This window comes from Poeciliopsis prolifica, unplaced genomic scaffold, assembly GCF_027474105.1.
Source record: "Poeciliopsis prolifica strain line A6 unplaced genomic scaffold, Auburn_PproV2 SCAFFOLD087, whole genome shotgun sequence".
Classification (NCBI taxonomy): domain Eukaryota; kingdom Metazoa; phylum Chordata; class Actinopteri; order Cyprinodontiformes; family Poeciliidae; genus Poeciliopsis; species Poeciliopsis prolifica.
In genome coordinates this window covers 1,228,748-1,247,087 of record NW_026562462.1, presented here as the reverse complement: position 1 = coordinate 1,247,087, position 18,340 = coordinate 1,228,748, and the positions used below count along the sequence as shown (strand labels likewise).

At 40.5% G+C, this 18,340-nt stretch overlaps 1 protein-coding gene across 2 annotated transcripts; it reads right to left on the bottom strand.

Annotated features, from left to right (window-relative positions):
- Positions 1-2,935: 2,935 nt before the first annotated feature.
- ints3 (integrator complex subunit 3) lies at positions 2,936-18,055 on the bottom strand. Of its 2 annotated transcripts, XM_055022505.1 has the most exons (29): positions 17,722-18,055; positions 15,846-15,929; positions 15,603-15,686; positions 15,406-15,519; positions 14,637-14,721; positions 14,490-14,556; positions 13,788-13,929; positions 13,578-13,707; positions 13,065-13,162; positions 11,912-12,103; positions 11,746-11,833; positions 10,801-10,880; positions 10,629-10,720; positions 10,437-10,543; positions 10,223-10,342; positions 9,569-9,698; positions 9,423-9,477; positions 8,505-8,608; positions 8,260-8,424; positions 7,362-7,515; positions 7,179-7,247; positions 6,137-6,212; positions 5,940-6,053; positions 5,731-5,779; positions 5,486-5,653; positions 4,742-4,842; positions 4,567-4,639; positions 4,340-4,496; positions 2,936-3,858 (listed from the first exon to the last, which is right to left on the bottom strand). In XM_055022505.1, exons 1-29 carry the CDS (start codon positions 17,803-17,805, stop codon positions 3,781-3,783), a joined length of 3,060 nt encoding a protein of 1,019 aa, XP_054878480.1. In that variant the 5' UTR covers positions 17,806-18,055; the 3' UTR covers positions 2,936-3,780. The 2 variants fall into 2 exon arrangements, with proteins under 2 accessions (XP_054878480.1, XP_054878479.1); XM_055022504.1 differs by having other exon boundaries at positions 4,567-4,842.
- Between the last annotated feature and the right edge of the window lie 285 nt (positions 18,056-18,340).

Sequence of the window (18,340 nt, the reverse complement as noted above, 5' to 3'; positions counted from 1 at the left end):
ACACACGTGAGGGTTTTTAATTCCTTCTTCTTCTCTAACCATCACTTTGCACTTGTTTGTCGCAGAGCCCGGATCAATACTTGTTCTCGCTATTTTAGCAGAAAACTTGAAGCGTATCCCCAAACAAGAGAAGTCTACAGCCATCATGCCAAGTGGAACCAGTTCCCCAACCCAGAGCGTCACGGTCAACACCCTGAGGGGCATCATCCATCCACTTTTCATCAGCTTGACCTGGATGGAGTACATGCGTCTGGCAACAGGAGATCCCGCTCGCACCACCATCCACGTTCTAGTCAGGATCTTGGAAGACATCTTGGAGCTCTTTATATCGAATGCTCTGGATAGTCTTCCAAAGGACAATTGCTCCACTGAAGCAATCGAAGCAATAGTTGCCAACAAGGTGCCTGAAGCCTTTGCAAGAGTCGTAAAGGTCAGGGGGCATGTCCGAACTCACCACACTGACAATTTAAACAAGCTAATTGTCAAATATGTGGTGGACAGAGTCAATTCCAGCTTAGACTCTGACTCTGACGATTCCAGCAGTCACGTTGATCAAGCAATCAGTGAGATGGTTGATGAAACTAAAATGGTGATAAAAGATCTTTTTGTCAGATTGCATGCAGAGGATAGCAAGAAAGCCGTTGGACGCCCAGTGGAGTCAAAATCTTTGTTTGAAGGTCTGAAAGGGAGGATCCAGGGTTTTTTCACTAGATTGACACAGAGAAATTCATCTAAGGTTGCTCCAGAGAATATATCTGAAAAACCCAAAACCTCTCACACGGTCAACAAAACTACGGTCTTGACTTCTGTCGAGAGTTTGTCAATCAAACACCTGCAGAAAGAGAAATTCGAACTGGAGCCCATGTGGGATGAAATCACACCTGTGGAGCTGTTCGTTCCTCCAGTTGAGTCGTGTTAAATTTGTTTGCTTAGAACTCAGGTCGTTTTAAAATGGTTGGTTAGTTGTTAGTTCATTTTAAATTGTTTAGAAGTTAGGTTGTTTTAAAATTAATAGTTAGGTCATTATACAATTGTTTTTTAGTACTTAGGTGTTTTAAAATAGTTAGTTCATTTTAAAATTGTTTAGTAGTTAGTTAGGTTTTTTTAAAATTGTTAATAGTTAGGTCATTTTACAATTTTTTTAGTACTTAGGTGTTTTAAAATAGTTAGTTCATTTTAAAATTGTTTAGTAGTTAGTTAGGTTTTTTTAAAATTGTTAATAGTTAGGTCATTTTACAATTTTTTTAGTACTTAGGTGTTTTAAAATTGTTTAGAAGTTAGTTAGGTTTTTTAAAAATTGTTAATAGTTAGGTAATTTTACAATTGTTTAACTAGTAGTTAGTTAGGTCTTTTTAAACTTATTTGTATAACCTTTGTTTTTAACAGGACTTAATCTATGATAAGCATAGCTAACAAATAAAAATGAGCAAAAATGCTTATTTTAGCACATATTTAGCACTTATTTTGCTGACATTTATGTAATCCATTCACTATGACAAATATTGCTAATAAATATGAAATCATGTAAAATGCTTATTTTAGGTACAAGGCTAATGTTAGCATGATGGTTATCATTAGCATATTGAGTCACTAGACTGTAGATACTACCAGCAGGACGTAGTATCTGGCATGTTGATTAACACAGAAATACTCCACTCTGTATGCGAACATTGGTGTATAAATTAAAATTGTACAAAATTCTAAGTTTGGCTTAAGTGATGCAAGTAATATCAACATGCTAGTGACTCAAGATGCTAATGACAGCCATCATGCTAACATTAGCCATGTACTTAAAATAAGAATTTTACATAATTTAATATCTAATTCGCAATATTTACCCACTGAATGAATTAAGTCAATCCATTCAGTTGGTAAATGAATGGATTGACTTAATCCATTTATTAAGTCAGCATCACACATCATGTGTGACATCACACATGCCACTGACATCATTCACTATGCTAATATTAGTGTATAAATTAAAATGATCCAAAATGCTAAGGTTAGCTTAAATGCTGTTGGTAGCATGTGTGGCACCAGCATGTTAATTTAGTGACTGAATGATAATTTCATGTTTATGTAAAATGCCTTGTCTTTTAGATACAAGGCTAATGTTAGCATGAGGGCATGGGGTTGCCACCCGTCCACTAAAATATGGAATTGGCTGTTAAGTGTTCCGTGAACCGATACGATTTGTTCCGTATTTTTATAAATGTCCAAAACAAAAACAAATAACACAATCATCTTTCTTTGGCAACAAGTTAAAAGTTTGGTGTCTGGCAAAGAAGCCGTTTCAAAAACCTCCTCAATGTCAAATTCAATGGGCAAGGCGCCGTCACATAGCAACCCCAGTCCACTAGCATGTTGATGTTACTTGCATCACTTAAGTCACATAGCAACCCAAGCACAGTTCCAACATTTTTAGTCAACTGGTTATCCAGCTATTCCGTGGTTGCTAGAAAAGATAAGCGTTTTGTTGACCTGTCATCCAGAAACCACTTGCTGGACCTACAGTAATTCTTGTAGGTTGATTACGAATCTGTTTGCAGCCATTTTAATGATCGTAAATGTTGAGTTGGGGGGCGTAGCCAGCAGCAGCTTCTTTGGTTTTAAAGTGCCAGGAGGCCCTAAAACGGTCCACTCTGAAAAGAGCTAAAAAATGAACTGAAACCTGAATTATTTATAAATTATTTTGTGTAAGAATTTTTTTTTTGTAATGTTAATGGAGATGTTCTAACTTGTTAAAGAATTAGAAAAAAAATGTTTAGGAGAAAATACTTTCCCACAACGATGTTGTTTCCTGGAAAGAAGCTAATTTTGATCCAGAAATGAAAATGAATCCATTTAATCCGGGTTTGGGTCAAGGAGGCACCATTTTTGCTCCAGAGATGTGCATGAAGAGATAAATGGTTTCATCTTCTACAAACATCAGCCGTTCATCATTTGCTCATTTATTATTTTTCACATCCTGTAAAATCAGCTCTGTGTCTGAACCAGTTAAGGCTTTGTAAAGACATATGGCTGTAAATAAAATTGCGGCAGAGGACTTCTGCTATTTTCTGACTCGGCTTTGGAAAGCTTAAAGATTTAGTTTCAAAGATCCTTAAAAACGCGACTCTGTAAAAGATTCACTGTCGATAAAAAAATACTTCTGCTGATCTGCATCCATCTCATCGTGTTTCTGCCAAAAGTCAGAAAAGATCAGAAGCTCTGGACAGAAAAAAAAAAAATCAAAACCACATTTGAGATTGTTTTTGTACACAACAGTAAATACAGCGAAAGGTTGCTGTGACAATGACTATTGCTGCCGTTGTGCTTTTGAGCAAACCCCGCTTTGCTTTCTAATCAAAACTCCCAAGTAACAGACGAATGAGACCCTGAAACCATCATTTGTGTTTATGAAGAATTCACCTGACATGAAGGAACAACAGATGCTTTTACTGCAGCAAGACAAACAAGAAGTAGCTGCTAAAAAACAGCAGGAAATTACGAGTCCACGCCCCTCCAGGGAAAAACTACAGGGGCCCCTCTCATCATGTTTAAAAATCGGTCCGTTTGGATCAAGAGTTTGTGGTTTCTACTCCCAGCGCGATCAAAACCCAGCAGCCCGCTCCTCGTCTCCCTGGCAACGGCATCAATCACATCAGGAGGAAGTCGACCCCCGACCCGGATTTGAAGTCCCAAACCTGGGGCCTCCTTCATCCTCCGTGGGGAATGGGTAGCGCTGAGCGACTGGTCGGATGGCGGTGTTTGTTGGCGTCTGATTGGTCAGAGGGTTCATCAGTCGCTGTCGGAGCCAACCGCTGACGAGCCTCTCCGTTTCCTCTTTGGCGCTTTGGGCTTTGAGTCTTCCTCCTCCTGAGGCAAACAGACAAACAGAAACACCTGGAGCTCAGCCTTAGCTTAAAAACAAACATCATTCATTTTTATATAAAACATAATGAAGCTCGGACAAGTTCAGGATGTCTAAATAAGTTCTTAAAGGGGCAGTACTGCAAATTTTCCAGACTCGTAATGTGATTTACAGCGTCATCAAGAAACTTAACTGCAGTTGTTACAAAAATCCTATAGATGTCAAATTTGACTTAAAAGAAATTTGATTCTGTAATTAACTCCGTCTCACAACAATTACGTAAAAGTTGGATCGAACTGAAGTGTGAACATGATGTGTTCCTGGGTAAATTATTTTCTCTCGCATCTTTGAGAAAATACATTGATATAAAGGCGACAAAAAATGGATTATTCATTTTATGCAGTTTAAGAAGCACAGATGGCAGCCTGTTTTACTCTTCTCTTCACTGAGGCGATCAGAAACAGAAAGGAAGTTATTTTTACGTACTGAAGCGCTGCTGGAGGCGCTCTCCTCCTCGTTGTTGGTGGGCGGAGCTACGCCCTTCCTGGAGCGAGGCGACGAGGCCGGCGCTTTCCTCCTGGACTTCAGAGGCTTCGCCTGAGAATCCTCGTATTCCTCCGCGAGGGCGAACAAGTCGCTGAACCTGCAGAGGCAGAGCGCCGGTCAAAAGAAACCGTGACGTTGTGATGAATGCGTGATTTTAGCATGTTCACCTCATCTTGTGAGCTTCGTCGCAGCTGGCCTGAACGTGCTGCAGAGCCTGAAGGATGGGAGTCTGACTGAAGACTGAAAGAAAGAGGAGAGGCATCATTGACCTGAGGAGGATCAGCTGCTCTCTGAGCGTGTGTGTGTGTGTGTGTGTGTGTGTGTGTGTGTGTGCGTGCTCACAGTTGTTCTTCATGTTGCTTAGACTCAGCCTCAGATTGTCCAGATGCTCCAGAATCTGTTCCAGGGTCAGCTGAGCCAGTTTGCTGCTTGAACTACGAAGACTGAAAACACACAAGAGGAAACTGATTCACTGCTAAGCAGATAGAAAAAATTGCAAAACTTAATTTTCCACTTTTTGCACCTAAAGAGAAATGATCTAGAGTATCAAGGTGAACTTTAGAGTCTGTAGCTGTGTCTGAATTCAGGATCTGCATCCTTCGAAGGACGGATTTGTAGGCCGATTACGTCATAGCGTGGCGACAAGGCCTGTCCGAATTTGAAGACTTTTTTACATGTGTCCTTCTTTTCCCCAGATTTGAAGGATGGGTCCAGTGTATCCTTCATGGCCCACCATATCCCATAATTCATTGCAGGTCCCAACCAGATGTTCAGTCAGAGCGACAATAGCGGTGAAGAGCAACAAATTATTTGGTCATATTACACTTAAAATGACTCAACGTGATTTTGTACAACGTTTTTAGGTGAGAATGCAAGTGTGTAAGTCTCAAATATCTGCTCAGTTCACCAAAACATTACCTGCTCTGACATTTTTGGACATGTCTGCTCCCGCTGCATTAATAGTCAGCTTAATTTACTCTTGAATTGTGGTGAGGGACCGCAAAGAATGAGTTCAGGGGCGGGAAATGGCCCCTGCGCCCCAGTTTGAGCCCCCTTGGTTTAAGGGATATGTGTAGTTGTCCCCACCTCTGCCTCTTGCGCGGCTGGTTGTTGTTCTTGATCAGCTGAGCCTTGATGTGTTCCCCCAGCGTGTCGTCGTATTTGGACGCCCAGTGGCGCAGGATGCTGGTGGTGAACTGGTCCTCCGGGTGGCAGGGCCGACTCAGAACCATCTTCACCATTTCCTCACTCGGCCTGAGGGCAGGACAAAGATGGAGACGTTAGCCCAGGCGACGGGTCACAACGTGAAAACACGTTTCATCTGGTCGTACTTTTCTCTGCGGAGCTGCAACAGCAGACAGGACAAGGCCTCCGGATGCTCTGGGAACAAAAACACAGAACGTTTTAAAAACACAACATAGACCAGTAACTGTTATCAATATGTCAATCAATCAATACATCAACCAACCAACCAATACATCAATTAATCAATACATAAACCAACCAACCAATCAACCAATCAACCAACCAAAGTTGCCACCTTTGTATTTGAGGTGCTGCAGGATGGGGATGATGGTTTCCAGTGGGATGCTGTGGGCCAGGAAGAGCTGCCAGGTGCTGTACTGTTCAAACGTTTCCCACTCCAGAGACTGAACTGAGGACGAGAAACAAACAGAACACATTGGAGTCCACACACCCAAGTGGAGCAGAACCGCACTCTGGATCTCGGTTCCTTACTGAGGATGTTCAGAACCGAGTCTTTCCGGAACATGACCAGGTTCCCCATCATCACGTGACACATCAGCTCCTGTAGCTGAACACAGACGCATCCAGGAAATCAACACACCAATAACTGTAGGTGTGTTGATTAACACACCTACACATATAAAGACTTCAGGAAAACAATTATGTGCTTAAATATTCTATCAATCAAATCAAAGCAGTTTTAATCGGTTTACTGCCAAACTACATCAATTCATCCCATCACTTTTTTCCCCAATGTGGAAATTTCTAGAAAAAACAGGCACACATTTTTTTACACTAATGCAGTTTTAAGTCGGCCTTTTATTCACAATTAATTATAAAATGAATTTTCTGCTGTTTTTCTCTTTCCTCTCTTTCTACCAAAAATTGGATATTAAAGGTTTTCAGTCTCAGCAAGTCCTTTTTTTGACTTTTGTTTGCAGAGACTTTTAATTAATTTGACTTGATGTTTCTGTTTTGTTTATTTTTCGGAGATATTTTAAATGTCTTCGATTTCCAGTGTTTAAAGTTTATTGATGTTTCAGAATGTGTTCTTGCATTATTTTACTTTAAAATTGTCTCAAATCAATATTACTGTTTATCGCAGTAACTTCTGACAATTTGTCATCCAGAAAAAGTTATTATAGGTTCATTGAAAATTTTTCTCATGAACGTCAGGATTAAGTAATTCTAACTCTGACCTGCAGGTGGCAGCATTTCCTACTGACTTCATGTTATAGTCAATGATTATTATGTTGAGCAACTAAAATTTAGAGTTACTGTCATCGATGAGTGTAAATATTTCTAAATTAGTTCCATAAAATCTGTAATTTTGATAAGAAAAAACAAAAGGAAAATTTGAAAACTGTCATAAAATCCTGGTGGATCAACATGCAGAAATGCTCAATATTACTTAATTTTAAGACGAGTCTATTGATTGTAGACACGTTCTGTTAATATTTTAACTTTTTTTTTGGCTATACGTTCCGGCCCTTTAAGAATATTCATGGTGTTGCTCTGACGGTGCTGGTGTTACCTGCATGGAGTCGATGACGGCTACGATCATGTTGAGCAGCTCACCGCTCCGCAGCGTCTCATCTGGAAACTAAACACACACTTTCAATTGGAATGTGTTCAGCAACATGTGGGGGAGGAGGGCTCAACAAAGCCTCTCTAAAGCCTCTTTGAGGGACAGGGTCAGAGGTCAGCCTGCGTTTACCTCGGAGTAGATGGACGGCGTGAGGTAGCAGAGCAGCCGGACGTCGTCCTCCTGACACGCCTTCATGTCCATCATGAGACACGTGTGCAGGTCGCCGAGCGCCGTCGCCTGGGCAAACGACTCGTACAGCATCATCTTCCCGTTCGCCGCTTTGCTGTCAGCATGGTCACATGAATCAAATACATTAACGTGTGAGACATCGCCTATTAGCTGCTAACGCTAGCAGCGCGCCTGCAGGCGCCATTATTACGCAGCATTGATTCATGTCCACAATGCGGGATGAGTTGGAATCTGTCACAAAAATGTTCATAGGAACAAAATTTCTTATCCAATTTCTATAAAATGTCTTAAAGTAAAGCTAAGAAATTTGCTGATGCGACATATATAATCTGCCTGGATATAAATCAATAAACAGTTTTGTTTTTGTCCAATCTATCAAGAATCAAGACAGAAGAAAGAAGATTTCTACTTTATATTGGTAAACAATTTAATTCGACATGGCTGCTTTAGGAGACAGTTTATTAAAATTTAACATTGTCTCCTACAGTTTATGATATATTCTATTCTATTTCACAATAGTTATGAATATTTCCACATTCTATGAACAAACAAGGTTATTAGTCCAGTTTGTTGTTTATTGAACTTTTTGAAAGCCACAGTAAAAGGAAAGTAAAGACGAAAAACAAACTCAAAGCAAGCTTACAAATTTACGAGACTAATTTATCTCCATATTAATACACAAGTGTATTTTTATTGAAGGCTTTACAGAAGCGCACCGATTGTTTTGATGTCCATCATGGGAGATGGCGTTGCGTTCTGAATATGTGCAAAGGGTCAATAAAAATAATAATAAAAAAATAATAAAAACATAATTGACACTCGAAGGCCGTTTTCTCACCTGGCCTTCAGGTAGTACAGCAGGTGGTATCCGATCTTCGGCTGCTTCTGGTAAAGCTCGGCCAACATGTCCAGCAGCACCGAGAAGCCGCTGTTGTCTTCCTGCATGGTGACCAGGTTCCTGAAGATCAGGCACACGGGTTTGGACACGGACTCCTCCAGAGACCTGCAGAGAGCAGCGGAGACGTCAAACGGACCGGCGCCCAGCGGAGGAACGGCAGTTTGGGTCAGGGAGGAAGGACTCACTCTTCTGTGATCTCCTCGGGGAGAACCTCCCCTCTGAAGTGATCTTTAAAGAGCTCAGCCAGACAGGAAGCCAGAGCCGACATCTGCTCCGTGTCAAAGTCATCCTGGAAAACAGGAAGAACTCATTCTGGCGCAGAAACGACCAACCGGATCCAAGTATGCAACTTTTATAAAAATTATGTTTCTTATATATTTGTTAAACCATGTTGTGACAATATAACATGGGACAGATAATATGTGAAAAAAAATCCTCCTCCACCTTCAACCAGAAACCACCAATCACAGCCAGGAGGAGGGTCTTAGTGCTGTCAAGCAACCCTGTGAACGCAATGCTAAACGTGATAATGGCAGAGAAACAACTTATTGTCACAGGAAAACCGTTTATCTATAGCCATGCTAACTAGCTTTAGCATTCAAAACAGGCTATGCTAGCTGCAGCATTAGCAGAGCTCGGGGGAAAAAAGAGGTGATGAGCAGCGCTAAGACCCGCCTCCTGCCTCTCATTGGTTGTTTCTAGCTGGCATTGGAAGAAGGAAGGACCTCTATTTTTTCACAGATTACTTGTTTTATGCTGTCATGACATGGTAAGAATTTCAACAAATATGTAAAAAAATAGATTTTTAGAAAAGTTACATACTACAGGTTTAATTACATTGTGGCCCAGAAGAAAACAAATGTCTTTTTATAACTCATTGAAATGCACATTAGTTGTTTCTAAGTGTTTAAATGATTAAAAACCAGAAGCAAAGCTAAGCTTGTGCAAACTGTCACATAACCGAAACAGACAGGAAGCTGCAGTGCCCATTACAGTCTCTCTTTCACTGTGAAAATTCAAATAAAGATTCCAAAAAACACTGATTTGTTTGATCAAATTAATTCATTTCTATTTTTTTCTGCTTCGGGTCAAAGTGAACTGACCTCCATGATTAGATCCACGACCTCCTGCATGACCTCGCACTGAGTCTCCGTGTCACTGAGAGGAGGACAAACGTCAGAAACCCGATTGCCATGGAGACAGTCGTACTTCCAGACAGAACCTGAAGGGGGCGGCGTTGAGCTCTCACCTGGTCTTCTGAATCTGCTGCACCTTCTCCTTCATGGTGTCGTCTAATTGGTCGAGCCAGGGCGTGATGTCAGCTGGCTCCTCTACCACAGCTTCTTTGATTGGATGGAACCGGAACTCCCTCTTCTTTCCTGCACAGTGATTGGCCAACAGTTAGAGCGATGTCCACCAGGAACATCTGCAGCCCTAAAACAACCCATTATGGAGTACTAAAGAGGTACAAATTATTTCATTTTACTTATGTATACATTTATTTCACTTTTGTTATTTTACATAGTAGATTGCAAAACTAACACCAATATTGCCAATGATTATTTTACATTATTTATATAAAACTATCTGTGTTTGTGTTGAAGAGCTTACAGTGTAAAAATAAAGTACATCTTTGGAAATAAAACAAAAAAATAAAAATGAAACTCCTGGATTAATCTGGGTTTTAACTGGTTTTAAGGAAATGGTTCCCGACTCCATGCTGAACTTAAACTGGTTGTTTAAATCAAACCAGTCTGAGCCGATTAGAACATATGTTTTGTCACACGGTTCAAAATCTTCAAACGTAATTGAAGATTTTGTAATCAGTCCAGGGGCCACAACTGGCCCCCGCCCCCTACTTTGAGCACCCTTGGGTTGTAGTGAATCTTCTCCGCTTCTCTACCTTTGTTGTTGACTTCCTCCTCGTCATCGCTGAAAGCTGCCTCCGTGTGGTCGTAGCAGCCCTCCTCCTTGTCCAGGACGTGGTTGTCCATCTCCATGGAAACCGCCTCCTCCATCTTCACTGCAGGGCGCAGAAACATTTCAGCTGAAGGCGTTTCCTTTGGCTTCCTGTCGAGTCTTACTGTGAAGTGGCTTTCAGTGTGTGCATGCACTACCTTCGGTGGGAGGAGACGGCGGGCTGCAGAACTCGGGGAACCGCTCCCTGAGCATCGAGCGAAGCTCTCGGTCCAGTTTTGGGTTGTCGAACAGAGGAGCAAGGTGACTGAGAGACAAACCAGATCAGTCAGCGGGAGGAGAACATGAATAGTTTAAAAAACATAAAACGGTGAGTGAGATGCAGCTCTTACGCCAGCACCCTCTTCTCCATGATGAAGTTGAGTGAATTGAAGACGCCCTGCCGGACCTGAGACTCCAACGGAGGGAAGAAGTGAGGGATGATCTGAGGGGTCAGTGAGGAGGAGATGTGTTACTCATTGGAGACGATTTGGTGTGTAGCTTAGTATCCAGGTTGCGTGTTACCCGGCACATGAAGTCCAGCAGCGTGGCTGTGATGGCAGGATGAGGCTTCATGGAGTGATGCATCACCAGGATGGCTGGTTCTGGAACCAAATAGATGCAAAATTAGACAACCGAACATCTTTGAAAAGCAGAAGTGGAGCCTACTGCACAACCAACAAGAATGCAGCAAGTGGTTTCTGGATGGCAAGTCAACAACAAAACACTTGTCTTTTCCAGCAGCCATTGTACAGCCCGTCATGACAACAAATTTTGCTGGATGATAAATTGTCCCAGACATTACTGCAATAATCTATAATAATCTATAACGTTACATTCAAATGAACATTTGACACTGAATGTTTTAAATATCCACAACAAAACAATAAATAAAGTTAATTATAAAGACTCTGTAAACAAATCTCTTTCAAAAAAAGTCAGCTGAAACATCAAAGCACCAAACTGAATACTTTTGTTATACAGTTTTACCAATAACTAGCAGAAAGAGACAAAAAATAAAAATAATAAATCATCAACTTGACATTATTGAGTTTTAATTTTCATGCGATAAATTGATTTAATGCCACAGGCCTATATATACACCAGAAAACCCAAACTTTCTAGAGCTCGGGTTGCTAGGTAACAGCCCATGTGACTCAACAATCAGGAAGTTTTTTAAGTGTGTTGTTTTTAAGACACCAAAAAATATTATATTATTACCGAAAAACGGCCAGAAGGTTTTTTTTCTTTTAATAACTCTTCAGCTGAACCCAAGTTGACGTGTGAAAACATGCAAATACAAATTTTGCATAATAGGATTTTGTACGTCTATAAGGAAACTAAAAGCTGGTATTGATCAGTGGATCTCTGACTGAGGGAATTAATTATTGATGCCTGAAGACCCAGAACTATTTGGATATTTATGGTTAAACTGGTTTTCATACTAACTGCTAGATGTTTCATTGTTACCGATATTCATGATGCTGTCTTTCTCTGGGTTGAAGAACAGCCAATCGTAAAACAAGGCCAGCTTGGCGTTGGAGGCCGCCACGTTCGACTGCAGGAAAAGATCACAAGTTAGCTTGTTTAAAAAACACCACTTCCCCCTTGGGAGCCTGGGGTCGTGACCTCTTACCGTGCAGGTGGTGAGCAGCCAGCCAATGATGGCCCAGCGCGGCAGGATGTCAGAGCTCAGCACCTCGTTGGAGGGATGGACGACGCCGCAGATGTAGCGGATCAGGTCGCAGCGCAGCGACTGGCTCTCTGCTGTGGACAGATACTGCCTCTGGAACCAGTCCTGGTACCGCTTCTGCTGCCCGAAACGCACCTGGGTGCAGGTGAGGACACAAATTCAACCAGATGACCACAGCCTTACAGAAATCACCACATCCCGTCAACAACAGTCTGAACATCTCAGACTTGCGAGAAACACCAACACAAAATACAGCAAAACTGGGAAGCTGAAGGAAATGATACATAGTTTTATAATTACTTTGAAAAGCCTGATGTACAAGGAAGATGATGTAAATTTACCTCTGGGATTAATAAAGTATCTTTAAATTTTAATTTAGTTTGAAGTTCGGAATAAATTAGGACAAAACTAAAACTTTCAAATCAAAATCTACTCATAAAAACGCAACACAAAGTTATAATCTTTTCCAAGCTTTCAGTTACCATAACACAAAAACAAATTTAAAAGTAAGTTTGGTGTAAATTTGTTGTGGAAATTTAATACAATTGTTAGGCCTAACACAATAAGCAATGAACCAATTAATCGCATCATAAATTAAAACAAACTCAATCATTTCCATTTGTATGATTTCTTGTTTTTCTTTTTCAAATAAAAACTGGATGTCAAAAGTCTTCAGTTTTTTTTTTGTTTACAGCGACTTTTTAATTAATTTTATGTGTCATTTCTGTTGTTTTGTTTATGAAGTTTGGATATTTAAAATGTTTCCAGTTCCAGTGTTAAATATTTGTTAGACTTTAAAGTTTATTAATCTTTGAGAATGTTTTCTTTCATTATTCTACCATTACATTACTTGAATATTGTCTCAAAACAGCAACGTTATCGTTCATCATAATAACTTCTGGATCAATTTTTTGTTCAATTTTGATCAATTGTTCCATAAAAAACTGACCTGCATCTGTTTTATGTCCAAACTTGAAATGAACAGTTATTTAGTCACTAAGAGCCTGAGAGCACAGGTTCAATCACTTTCATTCAGTTGACTACGGTTTGTGTTTGTAGCTCAGAGTGTGTGAGAGGAAGAGGATTATATTTTTACCCTGGAGGTCATGAACAGCAGCTTGGTCTCCATGTCTGGAGTCAGTCGACAGGCGAGGAATTTCCGAGACGTTCGAGCCGTCAGGAGCTGGAGGATCCCTGCAGGAACGACATCACAGACGTCATCCAACCAACGATAATAAAACAAAACGATACGTATCGCAACACTGACACTGGGAACTGGCCGATATAGCTTAAAAATAGAATCTTTTTCTTTAGTCTTACGAGTTTATTAGTATTTCTATTACTTTAATTTTGCGACATCATGACTTTATTTTCTCAAAAATTACATATTTTGTTGTAAAGTTTGATTTCTACTCAAAGTCCAAATAAACAGAAGCTGTAAAATAAGCTTTAAAACAAGATGGCCGCCCTCTGTGTGCTGACATCACTCTGAACTATGGAAACCGAAGCACTGGTGAGAAAAAAATCCAGATCTTTCCAAAAATTAAATCTTCAAAACAAAACAAAACAAAACAACGTGCCGTATTCCAGGTAGTGAAGCTGAGCTCACCTGTAAACTGAGGACTGAGAACCTGAGGGTTGTGCAACAAGTCCCGCCACAGCAGCTCCATTTCCGGGATCCGAGCAACATTCTGCAGCAGACGAACCAGATCTCTGCCGATGATGAGGCACTCCATGAACTACAAACACAGAGAGAGAGAGAGAGAGAGAGTTATCGACGTGAGAACAAGAACTGAAGCAGGAGATCTTCCTTTTGTACCTTTTCCCGCAGCATGCTGATGCAGAAATCCACTTCTTTCTGGCGCAGAGGCAGCAGGTTTGGAGTGCCGTGATCCACAATCAGACGGAGGTAGGTGTACACCGACATCGCTATTAACATCCCGCTCTTCAACACCCACTCCCTTCAGAGAACAAAAACATTTAGAGACTTATTTGTGAAAATTCACCAAACTTTAAACATGATCTAGTATGATTCCTTGAACAGGTTAGGACAGATCTACAGGCTTTACAAACATCTTCATCATATTTTTTGCACCAAATTATTCTAAGATAAGATTTTAATCTGGTCAGTTCTTCCTATTTTGAACTCCCACAATTTTAAACCATACATCTTTGAAAAGCAGAAGTGGAGCCTTGTGTACCACCAACAAGAATGCAGCAAGTTGTTTCAGGATGGTAAGTCAACAACTAAACACTTGTCTCTTCAAGCAGCCATTGTGCAGCGCATACAACTGACAAAATGTGCTGGTGACAGTGCAGAGTTTTTCAAATGTGACTCAACATTTGGAAGATTTTTGAAATGGCTCATTTTGCATTGCCAAAAAACAGCTGGGTGTTTTCCTTAAGCGTCTAGGTTTTTTTTTTTAGAAGAAGTTGACCCCAAACAGAAGTACAAAAACACGTGAAATGTGAGTTTTTCATAATAGGTCCCCATTAAAGAACGGATGTGAGTGAGGCTTACTTTTGATCGAGCAGGATGTCCAGGACGCTCTCCGCCAACCAGAGGTTCTTAGCGGAAATGTCTCCACCTGCAAAAGCAAACAGCAACATCAGGACAAACTAAGCGCTTGGTTTCGGAAATAAAAGACGAAGTCTGCGTGAATCTAACCTGCAATCTGCTTCAGAAGCGTCATGATGACGCCGTCGGCTCCAATTACTCCACTCTTCACCAGTTCCCTGACCAGCCACACCAGCTGCACACAAACCAACCATCAACACTCTGAGCACTCAGAGCTAGAGATTTAGAGAAACTCATCCATGTGATTATCTTTACTCGCAGTGATTACTCCAACAACATCTTTACGGGGCTGCCTAAAATAATCCTCCAGTTGCAGCTGATCCAGAACGCTGCTGCTGGTGTTCTGACTAAAACCAGGAAGTTAGAGCACATCATCCAGTTGTACAGTCCCTCTACTGGCTCTCTGTAGCTCAGAGAATACATTTTAAAACACTTTTAGTTCATAAATCACTGAATGGCTCAGCACCACAATATTTTAAAGATCAGCCGTTATCATAGCAACCTCCCAGACCTCTCAGGTCTTCTGGTTCTGCTCTGAAGAACCAAAATCAGAACCAAATATGGAGAAGCAACATTCAGCTTCTATGCACCACAAATCTGGAACAAATTTCCAGAAAACTGTAAAACAGCCGAAACACTGAGTTCCTTTAAATCTCGACTAAAAACCCTCCTGTTCAGAGTTACTTTGAACCATAATAAATTAAACATTAATAAACAATTTGATGAGTAATGATGGCAAAATGTAATGTTTTTAAAAATCTATGATGTAAGACACTTTGAAATGCCTTGTTGCTAGACAAATCAACTTGACTGATTGGTTGATTTGTCTTATTTCCTTCACATCGACGATGGGTTGTACCTGCGTTCTGGGATTGTCCTGCAGTTTGAGGAACTTCTCCATCAGGATCTGGTTGATTTTTACCAGCACTATGTTCATCCCGTCTCTGTTGACCAGCGTCAGATCTCTGTAGCACTGTTCCAACACACCAGATCAGAAGGTTGTTATGATTCAGCTGCAGTGATGCTGAATGCAGCAGACATGGCGAGGCGACTCACCCTCTGGGCCTGGCTCGGCTCTGTGAGGACCAGGGTGAACAGACCCAGACAGACCTCCTCATGCTGCTGCTGGCCTTTACACACCTGCACAAAGCATACACCGAAGTTTGTTCCATGATTTCACATGAAAAATGTTTTGAGAAAAAAAAATGCAACTATTATTTGACGAACCACCATAAGAAATCTTTCACAGATATTCTATCGTACTTTGTTAACTTTGTTGTAATAATGAGCATTTCTTACGTTGGCAGTGAGTGCATCGTTGGCTTCCCGTTCTGACAGCCCATTGGTCAATGCTTGGACGATCACAACACATCGTTCCAATCTCTGGAACACACAAAATAAACATGAAGACTGTCAAACACACCAACACTGACATTACTCCTTTATTAAAACTCTGCAAGAATGATTAAAACCATGTTTGCTGTTTCAGAATGTAATATAGTATTGTACTATTCTTTTCTGAGCAGCATCAGAGAAAAACAAACAATCTCATTAAACTGGTAATAAATGACGGCTCCAGTATGAAGAAACAACATTTTAAAATAGCAACACATCTGCTGCTGCCCCCTCCAGGTCAGCTGGCTGAAAGACAAGCAGAGCGTCTGAAAGTATTTCTAGTGGCAAAATGTGGGAACCGAAGTAGCCATACTCTTTGCTTAATTTAATATAATTAAATATTCAGGTGAAACATTTAATAAACAATCTTTGATTGGTCTTTAAGTAGGTGCAATAAAAACTAATATCACCATTTAACCCCGTGACAGAAAATATTTAATCTTGAAACAAAAAAAGCTAATTCAACTTGTTCCAATGCAAACACTATCATTAAACTCTAATAATAATACAATTACTTTTTATATGGAATTTGAACCTTTACTTAGAATAAGAAGAATCTGCTCAGGTGTAAATTAGTTAACTTTTAGGTATTTAAAGACATTAACCAACAGGATATCAAGGTGATTTCAAAAATCCAGTTAAAAGTTCAATCTTAGTGGATTAAAACTTGAACAGTAAGCCCTGACCATGTACCTAAAAGCAATGAAAAATAACAAATATTTTTTATCTTTGCAATAATTTTAGGAATTCTTGAAACTGCAATAGCAAAAAAAAGTAAATTTTTGGATGCCAGGTGAAATACATGCCTACTTTCTTCTTTTTTGTCTTTATCCTTTGTAAACTTTATCATTGTGTTGATATGAGACTCTGTCCAACGGGCTAAATATTGCATTGGCATGTACACTGCAAGTTCATATGACCAACAAGTATTGCACTCCAAACTGTCCTTTGAAATATAAATATTGCAATGTTCTACACACTAAACATTTAAAACCAGCTGTAATGCATAAATATAGGCATCAGAATCAAAACAATAAATTAATGTTAAAGATGTAACAATAATAATTTGACATTTACTTCGCAGCAGCATGAATATTTGTTGCTTTTGTGGTTTAAATAACACCAGCTAAGTAATATTACAGATTTTGTTTAAAATCTTTTCGTTAATACCATAATATTATGGTATGTCCAGAGAAGGTAAACATGGAGGCCTTACGAATAGTGCAATCAGTGCATCTTCAGCCTCTCGTCTTCAGGTTGAAGACGAAAAGTGAAAGTAAACGCACTTTTGTTTGGTTGCTTATTCAACTGCGGGTGATTCCACAAGTAGTTATAATTTAATAAAAATAAACAGGGTCTCAACAGATCTGACATGTGAAACAGGGCGCATGCGTAACTGTCACATAGGTCTCATCCATATGTTTACGTAGCATTAGCATGCTAGGCTATATTTCATGAACTTGGGAGATTGCAAATAAAAACAGCAGCGTTTCTAAGAGCCCAAACACTGAAAACAAACACTACACCTTTATCTCATTCAGCTCCATGTCTTCAATAAGATGTTCACAGGTCTATTCTCCTTAACTACCGCTGCTAACCTTCTGCTGGCTATGCTAACTAGCCTGTTAGCAGCAGCACTTGATAAAATGGTTCCATGTCTTTGTACCTTTGGATTTTTTTGCACAAATTAAATTTAATTGGGTCTATTATATCCTCGTTCTGCCTCGGTTCATCCAAAATAAAATTAGGTATCCAAGCTAACCAGTCCTGGTCTCCCTACCTCCTCTAACTCGTCTTTAGCATCCAGCTGGGTGGACACCAGGAGCCGGCCCTGTGGCTTCGCCTTTGCCGGTGCAGGCTCCATCTGCTCCCGCCGCGCCTCTCCGGGGCCCCGCGGAGCTGTGCTGGGTTGGGACTACCGTTTCAGTGATGTTGTTGGTGTCTGTATCGATGTAATGGAGAGTCACGGGGGCTGTGGCCCGGGTCAGAGCCTCGCTGTGAATCACTTCGGTCAGTTGATATGTGTTTTTAAAACTTATTTGGAGGCAGCTTGGATACCAGTCTGACTCCGTAACACCGTCCGACTACAGTAACATAACGGACATCCGCACAGACTGAGCTCGGGTACGGTGTGTGAACAACGGAGCCCATTGACCAATCAGGTTGCACGTTGATCTGAACGACGTCAGTAACAACCAATAGCAAGCGAAAGAATCAAGGGCCAATCCCTGAATAACTATACAGGCATCCACCTGCATGGAAACAACTTTATCTTGTTTACAAGTAACGTAGAAATGCACAAATTGTGAGAACACATGATTTCCCTGGTAAGCATGCATGGAAAGGCTTAAAATGATTACATATTTTGTTGTAATAGCATATTCTAACACTGGAAAATT

Coding starts and splice junctions, on each gene's coding strand:
- ints3 (XM_055022504.1), bottom strand. CDS start 17,805: ATGGAGCCTGCACCGGCAAAGGCGAAGCCACAGGGCCGGCTCCTGGTG. Junction 7,516..8,259: donor CTGTACTACCTGAAGGCCAG/GTGAGAAAACGG, acceptor CCATGCTGACAG/CAAAGCGGCGAACGGGAAGA. Junction 5,780..5,939: donor GCAGCACCTCAAATACAAAG/GTGGCAACTTTG, acceptor TTTTGTTCCCAG/AGCATCCGGAGGCCTTGTCC.